Source organism: Podarcis erhardii, assembly GCF_964252035.2.
Source record: "Podarcis erhardii genome assembly, chromosome: Z".
NCBI lineage: Eukaryota > Metazoa > Chordata > Lepidosauria > Squamata > Lacertidae > Podarcis > Podarcis erhardii.
In genome coordinates, this window is record NC_138504.1 from 34,995,116 (window position 1) to 35,008,225 (window position 13,110).

The 13,110-nt window shown below is 44.0% G+C and overlaps 1 protein-coding gene across 4 annotated transcripts in view; it reads right to left on the bottom strand.

Moving 5' to 3' along the window:
• The window catches only part of LRRC8A (leucine rich repeat containing 8 VRAC subunit A), a 39,264-nt gene that overhangs the window by 3,303 nt on the left and 22,851 nt on the right, over window positions 1-13,110 (bottom strand). For all 4 annotated transcript variants that reach the window (XR_014152531.1, XM_081847005.1, XM_081847006.1 and 1 more), the window contains one exon: window positions 6,920-9,083. Coding sequence is in view for 3 of the 4 variants with exons in the window: in XM_081847005.1 (XP_081703131.1) it covers window positions 6,920-9,076 (2,157 nt within the window). In the remaining variant the exon portion in view is untranslated. The remainder of the gene's footprint in view (window positions 1-6,919; window positions 9,084-13,110) is intronic.

A 13,110-nucleotide genomic window follows, 5' to 3' on the forward strand; every position in this document is an offset into this window, starting at 1 on the left:
AGGAAATTGCTATGAATCATGATTAAACCAGTATAAGCCAGCAGAAGAAATATGGACCTAACAACCCCTTTGCCATATATGGAAGATCGCCATATATGGACATAACTGCCCATTGGCTTAGTCTCTGCTTGAATAAGTGTGTAAATACTGCTGTTTGAAATATTTGGGCAAAAGATTCCTGCACTGCAGGGGGTTAGACTAGATGACCCCTTGGGATCCCTTCCAACTCTACAACTGGTTCTATGGGTCGCAACACATAGCAATGCTCTTAATAAAGATGTCCTGTTTGGGGGCCTGGATTATTTTGGCCATCCAAACTGAACCCATGGGATGTTTTTTGCGGTGGGGTTTCCAATGCTTTCCCTGGACTAGCTCACAGGGTTGTTGGGAAGATAAAATGGGAAGAACTATGCTTGCCACCTTGAGATCCCGAGAGAAGGAAATGTGAGATATAAATGTGATGAAAAAGTAACTATCAGGAAGGCGCAAGACACTTTAGAGCCCATAATCTAGTGGCAGACATTTGGTTGGTACAGATGTCTCCTAACACTCTGTTGCTATGCTCCCCGTATGTGTGTTGTTTCAGTTTATCCTGGTGTGCTGTAGGGCTTTGAGTAGGTACACCGCAGTGGCAGAATTGCCATGCTTCTGCAGAAGCATTTCCCAAACCAGGGGTTGCAAAGCCTGCACAAGCAGTCATGGGATTTATAAGAAAACCCCGAATAATGGGTGTTTTTAATCCTTAGCTTGTATAATGAATAAACTCGGTACAGCTTTTAGTTTTGTTGGGCATATTGTGATGCTGCATTGTGACTTGCAACTGGACTTCAGAAAGGCTTGAGCCTTATGCTCCAACAATCAGTTACCACTTTCTGGAGGCAGACCTGGCAGTTCGTCAGAAGGTGACCATGCAAGCAGTTGTTGTGAGTGACTAGGACAGCTTCTCTCTGATGGGCAGGCGCTGAATACATAATACCTTTGCCCTATGCATCAGTAATGATCTGAGGTTCCATCTCCTGCCAGTCAGTCCCCACAGTGACCTCCCCGTTGGCAAAAAGCCAGCTTAGCCATTAGACAGACACTGGCAAAAGTTGACTTTATTGTGATTAAAACTACTATCAATGGCCATAATTCGTTCTATCCAAAAACCGGCATGTTTTTAGGGTAAGCATTTACAGCTTACGAAGCAATATCCTGCAATCGGATATTTGGCATTCTTACATTCCCATAAACAAAACATACCCGGGTAGCAAGAATGCTGTTGCATGATATACCCATTTTTAGTTTATTGCTGATTTTAATTTATTGAAGGTGTTAACAAATTTTGGTGGGTTGGTGTTTTTTTTAACCAACAATTTTATTGTTTTATCTTTTTTTGTAAACTGCTTTGAGGTTTCTTTACAATCAAGCAATGTATAGGTTTTATTGTTTAAAAAAAATTAAGTGTGAATGACTTTGCCACAACTGCAGAGATTTCACCAGATCCCACATTAAGCAGGGCGTTAAGTGAATTTTTGCTCAGATGCTTCGAGTAACCATTATAAAACAGCAATGGAGCAGTTATAATGCATGAAAACGATGACTGCTGAAAACGAAGGTCTGAAATTCACTTGAGATCTGGTTAGCCATGGGGGAGAGGAGGGGGCAGCTGTACTGATCCAGAAAAACTCTGATGTTCAGCCAAGCAAATCTTCCTCTGCAGGCAAATATGCTCTTGGTTCAAACAGTTCTTTAACTCTTGGACCGCAGAAATATCTTCTGGGAGATCCTGCCATGACACTGCTGTGGCTAACTAAGATCTGCCCTAGAGAAATCACTCTCTATTAATAAACAGTGTTCCTAAGAAAACAAAACCATACTAGAAAACAGGAAGCATCTTGTTCAGGGTGGAGAAGCAGGGGAACTTGTTAATTTATCCACCGTAGCCATGGCTCTCCAACTTGCATCCTTTGTTGTCATAGAGCTAATGAGATCAACACATTATTTCCAAGAAAACAAAAACCAAGAAGCCAAAACAGGTGATGGGACCCAGCCCTGCTTCTTGGCTTCTTATAAGCTAGCTACTGAGGATGAGGGATGTTTCCAGACTGTCAGTAGTTCATGGGAGGGAATCAACGGCATACATTGAAACATTGGTTTTTGTGCTATTAAGGAGAAGGAAGGAGCTCAATGGTAGACCATTTGCTTTGCATGTAGAAGGTCCTAGTTATGAAGTTATGAGGACATTTTAGGGAAAAGGCACTTGTAGTAGAGCACTTGCTTTTCAGGCAAAATCTCCTAGGTCCAGTCCCTGGCAGCATCCCCAGGTAGGCTTGGGGAAAATATCACTTTAAATGTATAGTGCAGATGAGGCCTTAGTGAGGAGACAGCTTAAAGAGAGGTGGGCAAGCGAACTGCTTCTAGACTTCCTTCTACACTAGTACAACAGACTAAGAACATAAGAAGAGCCAGGTGGATCAGGCCAATGGTCCATCTCATCCAACATCCTGTTCTCATAGTGGCCAACCATATTTCTCTTCAAGGCAACCTTCAGAGCCAAGGTTTGGGAGGCAAGGAAGGGAGAGAAATCAATGCTTGATTAAGCATGCAGCCAGCCATGTTGACCCATTTGGTGAGGAGGGGGCTCAACATAGCAGTAATACCAATGCCTTTGTTCGAACCTATTACAGTGGTGCCCCGCAAGACGAACGCCTCGCAAGACGGAAAACCCGCTAGACGAAAGGGTTTTCTGTTTTGGAGGCGCTTCGCTAAACGAATTTCTCTATGGGGTTGCTTCGCAAGACGAAAAAATCTTGCGAGTTCCCGCGGTTTTTTTTCGCTCCCCCCCCTTTCCTAAGCCGCTAAGCCGCTTATCAGCTGTTCCGCTGATAAGCCGCCTCTCAGCTGATCGCTAAAAGCCGCTAGACCGCTAATAGCGCTAATCCGCTAATCCGTCAATGGGCTTGCTTCGCAAGACGAAAAAACCGCTAGACGAAAAGAATCGCGGAACGGATTAATTTCGTCTTGCGAGGCACCACTGTATATGCAGAAACAAAACAGAACAGAACAAAAAACCCACCAGCAAGCTGGCTTTGTCTTCAGAGAGTGGATGCTTAAAAAATTAGAAAAAAAGAGCAGCTTGGGGAGGAAGAGAAAGAAAAAAGGTTGCAGATGGTAACAGTCCTGCCTGCATGATGGAAGTCTTAATTTAGTGATTCAGGAAGCTCTTTGCAGACTAAATAAGTGAGTTTATGCCAAGTGCAGAAAGCTCTCAGGTTGCACCAAAAGTATACTGGAATGAAAGGAGTAATTGATGCTCTCCAACTCTGAAAATAGAACGAAAGGAAAAAGCCCAGCAGTTATTGGGATCCGTCTCGGAACGCCTAGATCCCTTGCAAGGCAAAGATGCAAAAGAAAAAATGCGGCAGACCTTTACACATTACTGAAACTGGAAACTGTTTGCCACCAAATGGTATGTGCAGCATTAAGGGAAGCCAAATTGCTAAGTGTTACCAAGTGGTGGAAAGGTTGGGTTGGTTCTCTGTCCCTTAACAGATGCAGTGAGAGATCCTTGGAGCAGGGAATCTGTCTTCTTGTGCTGTAGCTCAGTGGCAGAACACCTGTTTTGCACGTAGAATGGTCCCAGGTTCAATCCCCAAAGGCATGTCTAGGTAAGGCTGGGAAGGTTCCCTGCCTGAAACCCTGAAGAGCTGCTACCGATCACTATTGCCAATACTGAGCTAGATGGACCAAGGATACGACTCAGGCAACTTCTGGCATTCCTATTTAATTCAGCCCTTTATATTCAGAACTACGAGCACTAGAATCTTACTTATTTTTTTAGGGAAAGGGTCATGCTTAATATTTAAGGGTAGGGTTGTAACTCAGTAGTAGAGCATCTGCTTTGCATGCAGAAGTCTCAGGTTCAATCCCCCAAAGCATATCTAGGTAGGGCTGGTGAAAACAACACCACCCTTTTCTGAAAAGCTTAGAGAGCTTCTACATGACAGTATAGACAATACGGTAGTAGTAGTAGTAGTAGTAGTAGTAGTAGTAGTAGTAGTAGTAGTAGTAATACCTTGCCCATCTGGCTGGGTTTCCCCAGCCACTCTGGGCTGCTTACAATACATCTAAAAACATAGTAAAACATCAAACATATAAAACTTCCTGATACAGGGCTTCCTAAAAGTTGTGTAATCTCCTTGACATCTGATGGGAGGGCGCCACTGCTGATAAGGCCCTCAGTGTCCAGTTTGAGCAGTGAGAGTGGGGGCAGTCCTTCAGGTATGCTGGGCCAAGGCCAAAGCACCAACACTTTGAATTGCGCTCAGAAACATACTGGAAGCCACATTCTGGAATTGGTATAGTTTGTGGGTCACCTTCAAAGGTAGCCCCACGTAGAGTGCATTGCAGTAGTCCAAGCGGGAGATAACCAGGGCATGCACCACTCTGGCGAGACAGTTCGCGGGCAGGTAGGGCCTCAGTGGGTGTACCAGATGGAGCTGTGCCTCTATGGACAGCTGTGACAAAATGACTCCCGCACCTGGTCCTTCAGGGGCACAGTTACTCCATTCAGGACCAAGGAGTCCCCCACAGCCGGCCGGCCCATGTCCCCCCAAAACGGTACATCTGCCTTGTCATGATTCAACCCCAATCTGTTAAATGCCATCCATCCTCCAATCGTTAGCTGAACCAGTGGTCTGAGTCAATATAAGGTAACATCCTGTGTGCCTTTTGGGAAAAAGAAGCACAGTAGCCTAGCAGCAGAGTTGCTCTGATAAATCATACACTATTTAGGGTAAGCCGGGGCCCAGTAGGTTCATCAAAGCACAGCATTTGGCTTCTGCAGTGATAGGCAAATACTGTGAAAACAATGGCTGAGTGCTGGGCAAATACTGATAATAAAGGCTCAGTGCTAGGCAAATACTCCAAGAATGAATGGTCATGTTGCACCCCCCTGTAAGTAGCATTTCTCCGCTTTGTATTTTAAGCTCCACAAGCAAGTCCACACCCAAAGGGTACACAGTGCCTGTGTGCGGAACAGTCAATCAAAGGAACAAAAAACAGGTCTTTGCTACTGCAACAATTACGGAAGAAATCAAACCGTCAAGAGCCGATTGAGTCAGGAAAGTTTCATGTTGACGTGGTTGGGGTGATGGTGCAGAAGATGACAGAGGAGACAGAATCAAAAAATGTGCCCTGTCCATTGATGTTGATGTAGAAATTTGATTAGACATTAGAGACAGATTTTGCTTTTGTTTCAATGTTAATTGCATTTAACTTTTAGACAGAATGCGTCAAATGAATAATTCCTGTGTGCCTGCATTTTGCAACCCTCATGCTTTCCTTTCCAAGATATAAACATGTAATCTTTTCTGATCCTAAAAGTGGCACAAATGGCCAGCCAGGATGTTTTCTTAATGTTAACACTAGGGTGTAAAATCAGCTTCTCCTTGAAGCTCCTGGAGGTCTGGAGAGTGGCACCACAAGAATGGGCCTTTTCTGTAGTTGCTCTCCTCCCCAGGGAGGTTTGCTGGCGCCTTCATTTAGGCACCAGACAAATGGGTTCTTTAACCTCTTTGGCTGATTGTCATTAGATGCCCATTCAAATGTGCTGTGGAAGGGGGAGCTTATTGGTTTGTTTCTGTTCTTATTTTTATTATGTGTTTTGTGTTTTTTATACTGTAATTTTATGTTGTGAACCGCCCTGAGATCTACAGGTATAGGGTGGTATTGTGATAGGAATTTTGAGGTCTTAGATATATGTTAAATGTTCTTAAGTGTACCAACCAAGCACATACATAGATCAGCACAGGAAGACAAACCTGGAACCATTTTGATTCCCAAACTGTCCCAAACTGACCAAATGTTTTCTCTGCAAGGTCAAAGGAAAATGGAAAAGCCTCCCCATTGTCTTTTCCTTCACAAATCCTGTCTTAAGGGTATGTCTGTGTTTGAATAGGGTGTGAGCCTGTGACATGGCCCAGGAACTAAGTATTTATCTTTACAAAAGACTGGCCAGGCTACCCAGGCAATCCAATCAAGCCAGACAGGAGATAAACAACGACAGGAGAAAAACATTCATATTTCTGTTTAGACCGCCTTTTCTTTGACGTAGGTATGATGTATCTGAGGGGTGGTCTTAGGTTAGGTGAGGGGAGCACCCTGTTGCAACAGATCAATAAAGATCAAGCTTACTAGCTGCTTTGCTTCTCAATATTCTCTGGTTGGCCTCTGTTATTCTCTCCTACCAATAGGGAACCTATGTAAGGACTCTATATGGGCTCTTGGATACCCCATAAGGGAAAAGGGCAATTTTTGTTTATAACAGTATACAAATTTAATAAAGCAAGGAAGTAAACAAACAAGTAAAATTTTAAAAGTATGATAGTTGAGGCCAAATGGCTTGGGAAACTTGGGAAGTTGATATCAGTATGGAGCAATGCATGTTTCTGTCCCATAATAACCTGTAACCTTTCTTGATGTATGTAGAATTAGATGTTTTGAAGTTTTTTGACCCTTGGTGTGGTGTGTTTGAAATCCCTATATAAGTTCAAGGCAGTCCTCCCTAATTGGCAGCTTGTTCAGAACAACCATCAGAAGAATGCGCCCTAGCCCAATCCATGCATGCAGTGCTCCTTTGGTCTAGTCAGTCTTAACTAGAATCTAACATGGCAGCAATGACTCTGCCATAACCCACCTGTTGTAGCCTAGCTTAGAGAAGCAAACTTACACCATGTAGCTAACACAGCTCTGCCCTTAAGCCAGGAGGCTGCCGCTGCCACTGCCACTGCCACCGCCCTACATCATCTGCCACCTGAGGTAATCGCCTCACCTTGCCTAATGGTAGGGCCTGCCCTGTACAAAAGATATTGGGAGACCATTCCCAGCCCAAATATCTTCTGTGCCCCCCGCACCACATTCAATCCCCTTCTCTTACCCTGTTGGCTGTGACAGCCAGGTTCTGCAGATTTTGCAACAGCCTGATGTCTGCTGGTATCGAAGTCAAGAGGTTGTGGCTGAGATCTAAATACCGAAGCTTCCGGCAGTAGAAGAGCTGGGTGGGGATCTTCTCAATCTTGTTGCGGTTCAAGTAAAGGCGCTCCAGGTTGGTGAGGTTGCCAATCTGCATGGGGATGTAGGCAATGTGGTTGTACCACAGCTTAAGGCAAGTGAGGCGGTGCAAGTGCTGGAAGCTAATGATTTCCTCAACGGTTTTGAGGTTGTTGTCCTTGAGGTCGATCTCCTGGAGGTTCTGGAGGCTGAAGATGGAGTGGGGGATGCGCTCCAAGTCGCAGCGGATCAGCTCCAGCTCTGTTAGGTTAACCATCTTCTTGAGGCTATTGAGGACGATGAGCTTGGTGCCCTCATTGTTGATGGAGAGCTTCTGGAGGTGCACCCCGACATCGGTCACAACCTGGGGAAGCTTTGTCAGGTTGCTCTTCAGCCTCAGGACCTTGAGCCTCTTCAACTCCCTCAAGCCATCAATTACAATGTACCGGTTGTTCTCAGCACTTAAGTTCCCAGTCAGGTGGAGTTCTTCAAGAGTCTTCAAGCTGTAAATCCAAAGAGGGATCTCTTTGATGTCCGTGAACTTGATGTGCAAGGACTTCAAGTTCTCCCTCAAGAAGGCGAGGGCCGGGGCCTCTATCTTGGCCGCTGTATGGTACAGCCACAGTTCCTTGAGGCTGGTGAGCTGAGCGATGCTTGGTGGGATGGTGACATCAGGGATGAGCTCTAGCTTCAGGACCTCCAGTTCAAGGAGGTCAAAGACTGTGTCTGGGATGCCACTGAGCATGAAGAGGTGCAACTCCAGCTTCTCCTGAGAGTTTTTGGTGATCCTCTGGCGCAGCTTCTCCAAGGTCCATTCATTGTTGAGGTTCAGTTGCCGGAGTTTGTTTTCACTCACTTCGGAGAGGAAGACAGCAAAGCGTTTGGAATAGAGGGGGTCATACTGGTCGATCAGGTGTAGCATGAAGGCAAAGTCATTTTTTACATCAGGGATGTCACTGTAGCTGCTCTCCTCCCGGATGGACTCAAAGGAGTACTTCTTGAGGGACCGCCTGAGCATCCACCAGAGGGTGTACATGCAGATCAAGCCATAGAAGATCACCAAGCTGATGTAGAAAGACGCCAGGATTTTGAAGAGGGTGGCAAGAGGATGAGCACAACGGTACATACGGTAGCCTGTCAAGCTCTCAATGTCCACCTTACAGTCCACATCAAAGGCGATGTTGCTGACATAATAGACGGTGTAGCAAATTATGAGGATGAACTTGATCACCTTGATGATGGTTTGCCTCATGTAGAGGCGGTAGACAATGTCTCCTTCCTCCACATGTGTCCGGAACTTCTTGACCTTCTCAAAGAGTGCCTTGGCTTGCTCGCCTTCCTTCTTGTCCAGGACGCCATTCTCTGTCCGGTCCACAATTCCTTGCTCAATCCGAGATTTTGTCCTCTGTAGCATCGGGGCTGTGGCTTCCACATCCTCACTAACTGTGGAAGACTTCTTGTCCATGGAGCCATTCATCTTCCCGAAGGTGGGCTTGGGGTCACTCTCCTCCACCACTGTCTCAGAGAGGGCCCTTGTGGTCCATGGGGAGTCAAAACACTTGAGTAGGATGGAAACAAAATGCTCCAGCTTAGAGCTGGTCCGTGGGAACTTGAACCAGAAGTTACTGCAAGCCAAGAAGATCAGTGTATGCATTAGCACCAAGTAAGGGAAATACTTGGCAAACCAATGAAGGCAGTTTTCATAGCACACAGCATCCACGTAATTGTACTGGTGCCTGTCAAGTTCATATTTGATCCCCGTCGGGCCTGGCTCCATGGCTGCCACTAAAGAGGAGTTAAAATAACTTGTGTCCAGGCTTGCAGTCGGCCAGTCCCTGGAGGAATCGTTGCAAGCGTCTTTGGTGACCCATTTGCAAGGCAAGCAAATCATTTTGTCCTGGGTGACTTGCAGCGTCCCACCAAATACCGCAATCATCAGCATCACAATGGAGATATAGTCTGTAAAAACGTCCCACCACGGCTTTAGGATGCGGTACGCCGGCTGGGTATCGGCAAAGTAGCGCAATTCTGTGACCGGAATCATGGTTCACCTGGAAAGGGGGAAGGAGGACACAAAAACACAAAGGCAGGGTGTTACCAACAAAGAACAGCACATTTCCAAACTGACTACGAGGTGGTAAGGGTTACATTACAACAAAAGGATAGGGTTGAAATCATCGTACATTTAGTTCCAACAAAGATACATGCAGTCGATGGAACTGCACAAAAGAAGGAGATGGAGAGGCAGATTTTTCAGTCCAAGGGCAGCATTCCCTTTATATCAAATTTTGGGGGGCCACATGCCAAAGGTGGGGGGGGGGTAGAGGCAAAAGTGGCTAGAGCAACTAGCACTTTAAATATGTAGTATAGAGGGGGCCTTCCCTGTAAGGTTCTAGGGCGGGTTACAACATATTATTATTATTATTATTATTATTATTATTATTATTATTCATTTTTCTTTTTCATTCATTACATACATGTTAAATTCTTAACATTTACTATATAATCCTCCCTCCCTCCCCTCCAAGGCTTTCCCCAACTTCCGCTTCTGGTTTGTTTCTATTTTCACCTACTTTGTTATCTCTTAACAGAAAGTTATTAATAACATAACATCAAGCCTAAAGACATAAAAGTAGCAGTAAATGCACCATCATATTTCACTATCTTCTAAACATTTTCTAATGCTAATAATGTGAATGTTTATTTAAATCCTGCCATCAAGTCTATTGACTTTCTTTGTTTCTGCAAATATAATATGAATGGTTCCCAATCTTTTTCGAAGTCTCTGTTGTCTTTTTCTCTTAGTCTATCTGTCATTTTTGCCAGTTCCACATAGTTCATCAACTTCTCTTGCCATTGTTCTTTAGTTGGTATTTCTCCAGTCTTCCAATTTTGTGCAATCAACATTCTTGCTGCTGTAGTAGCATACATAAATAAAGTACTCATTTCCTTTGGTATGTCTTGACCTAAAATACCTAACAGAAAGGCTTCTGGGGTTTTTTTTACAAAAGTTATTTTCAACATTTTCTTCAATTCATTATATATCATTTCCCAGTAGGGTTTTACCTTTTTACAATCCCACCACATATGATAAAACGTACCTTCTGTTTCACATCTCCAACACTTTTTCTTTTCATTTTTATACATTTTTGCCAATTTAACTGGTGATAAATACCATCTGTACATCATTTTCATATAGTTCTCTCTCAGTAATATGCAATCTGTAAATTTCAAATTTACTTTCCACAATTTTATCCAGCCCTGAAATTGTATATTATGTCCTACATCTTGCGCCCATTTAATCATTATTGATTTTACTTCTTCATCTTTGGTCTCCCACTCGAAAAGAATATTATATGCCTTTTTAAATAATTTTGTATTTTCTTCTATCACTTCCTTTTGGAAGTTGGAAACGGAATATGAGAAGCCTTTTTTGTTATCCTCCTTAAAAATATCCTGTAATTGTCTATGAGGGTTACAACATTAAACCATAGTATCAAAAACAATTTAAAACAACTTGCAATCATAAAAACAAGGTGGATCCTAAAAACAGACACAACAGGTATCAAAGGCCAGGGTACAGAGGAAGTTGTATAAAGGAGGTCCCAGGCACACCTTTGGGGGGAGGGAGTTTCATAGCTTAGGTGCTACCGCAGAAAGTTCCCTCTGCCAAGGTGGCACCCACAGAGCCTCTGTGGGCGGAGGAACTACCAAGAAGGCCCTCTTTGCCAATTTCATCACCCAGGAGGTCTTGCAGGGAAGGAGGCAGTCTTTCAGATATTTGGGGCTGGAATTAACTTTGGCACATTCATTCTGACGGGTCTACTGCAGGTGTAATCTTGTGGGATTCAACCCAAAGAATCAGAGGTTGTGGTTTTGGGTTTTTTTATGTCCTCCTCCAAGAAGCAGGAAAACCGGTTGTTCCCAATGCAGAGAAATGTTGTGGAATACATTAACCAGCCAATTTTGTTCCAAGCATAGAGCCACTGAGATATGATAACCTGCCTCGTAACTTTATGCAAAACTTTCACCTGGTATCTGCAAAACCACATTGAAAAGCAGAAGCAGAAGACAGAGTGCAGTGCACATGTATAAATCACAAAGTTTTGTGGTGGGGGCTTTGTGTGTGTGGATGCAAATGCGTGCAAAGGAATAGGCACTAAGGATAAAGTCACTTGGGCCTCTGTGCAAGAAGCACTGTTCGTTTTCTTTCTAATTTCTGTGAGCTCAGCAAGAGGAAGGAAACGCAAAGGAGATGGGAATCAAAAGATTATTTCCTGGCTGTGGCCACTCCCACCTGGCAGTAGGCTCCTCTGCTGGGACTCAAGAGACAAAGGTTCACATGAGGGTAACCAGAAGCAGTCCACTCTGGAGTCACCAGCCTTCCTGGGGCCCACAGCCACATCTGGATAAACTGGTGTGGGCATCGCACAGAGACACTGCAACCAAGCAAATGTCAAGACTCTGTTCCTGCATTGCAGGAGGTTGGCCTAGATGACCCCTGGGGTTCCTTCCAACTCTTCAATTTTGTGATTCTATCCTATTGTCTACAATATAATGCTTTATTTAAAAATTAATATCTTTGGAGATATTTGCAACCCCCTCTTCAGTCAAAAAGGCTCCTGGACAGGTTTGCATACAATTGATTGAAACAAAACTGTCCCTCTTCACAAGATTATAGTCAGCCGGGGGGGGGGGGGCAGGGATCATCCCTAAGATAGTTGGATGGTACCTTGTACGCATCTTTACAGCAAATCCTGCAGTCAGGCTAGTGCCAAACACATTGCTCTGCTTTCCTTTGGGCCAAATCAGTGAAGCCAAGTGTCTTGTCTTTTGAGCAGCCCAGGACCTCCATACACACAGCCCAGGCTTGCACACAGGGGAGGCCACTTCAGTGCTGCTAATGCAGCAGTTCAACTTCACCTTCAAAGGTGCACTCCATTGTCCCTTGAGACAGAAGGATGCCAACAAGTACTCCTGCTACGGACACCCATTAAAATTTATGGGCATGGCAAACTTAGGCCCAATGATTTCAATGGGCCCACTCAGAGCAGGACTATGGTTGGATATAAGCATAACTTTTTGTATACCACTTATGTATTTATATATTAAAGTATTTTGGAAATGCTTTTAATGAAAATGAATAAATAACCCACTCAATTGGTTTCTCTCTCTCTCTCTCTCTCTCTCTCTCTCTCTCTGTCTCTCTCTGTCTGTCTCTCTCTCTCTTCCTAAGCAGATATGATGGTCCCATTAAATTTATTGAAGCAATAAATCCCATATCCTAATCAAACATCCCCTATATACTACTGAAAAATGGTTGGGTTGTTTGTTTGTTCTGATGTTAGCTCTATGAACTCAATAGCTCTTCCTTAGTCTTTCAGAAATTCTCACTTGACCCTTACCCACATTCTGTTTGATGTCAGCTCTGCTTAACAACCTACCCACTTGAGACACTCAACAAATATCCCTTTGTAGCACAACTTGCTCACATTCACACACAATACTTCAAGGTCTGATCCACCAACGGAACCAATTAATTGAGCTTTGAGAAGCAATGCCAGTTTTTCTAACAAAAACAAAATCAGCACAAGGTAATTTACGTCATAATTTTTTTTTTCTCATGCCCCAGAGGGGCAGAGAGGCTATGGCCCTCCAGATGTTGTTGGTTGACAACTTCCATCATCCTTGACCTTTAGCCATGCTGATGGGGGCTGATGGGAGTTGAACATCTGGAGGGCCACAGATTTCCCTATTCTGGTCCTAAAGAGTGATCTAATTTAGCATGTTTATTTGACTTGTTTTTGATAAACAAAGCTAAAAAAACCACTCTTGTTGATTTTTCTCTCCACCCCCCCCCATATATAAGTATGCGATCTGAAATGTTTTGAGAGGAAATACCGTAGTATACAGCACATATTTAAACTGTAGAAGTCGCTCCCATAGTAATGGCCACCAAACTGTATGGCTTTAAAAGAAGATTAGACAAATTCATGATGATGGAGGAGGAGGAGGAGGCTACCAACAGTGGCTAGTAGTGCTTGCCTCCATGGTCAGTAATGCTTCTCAACACTAGTT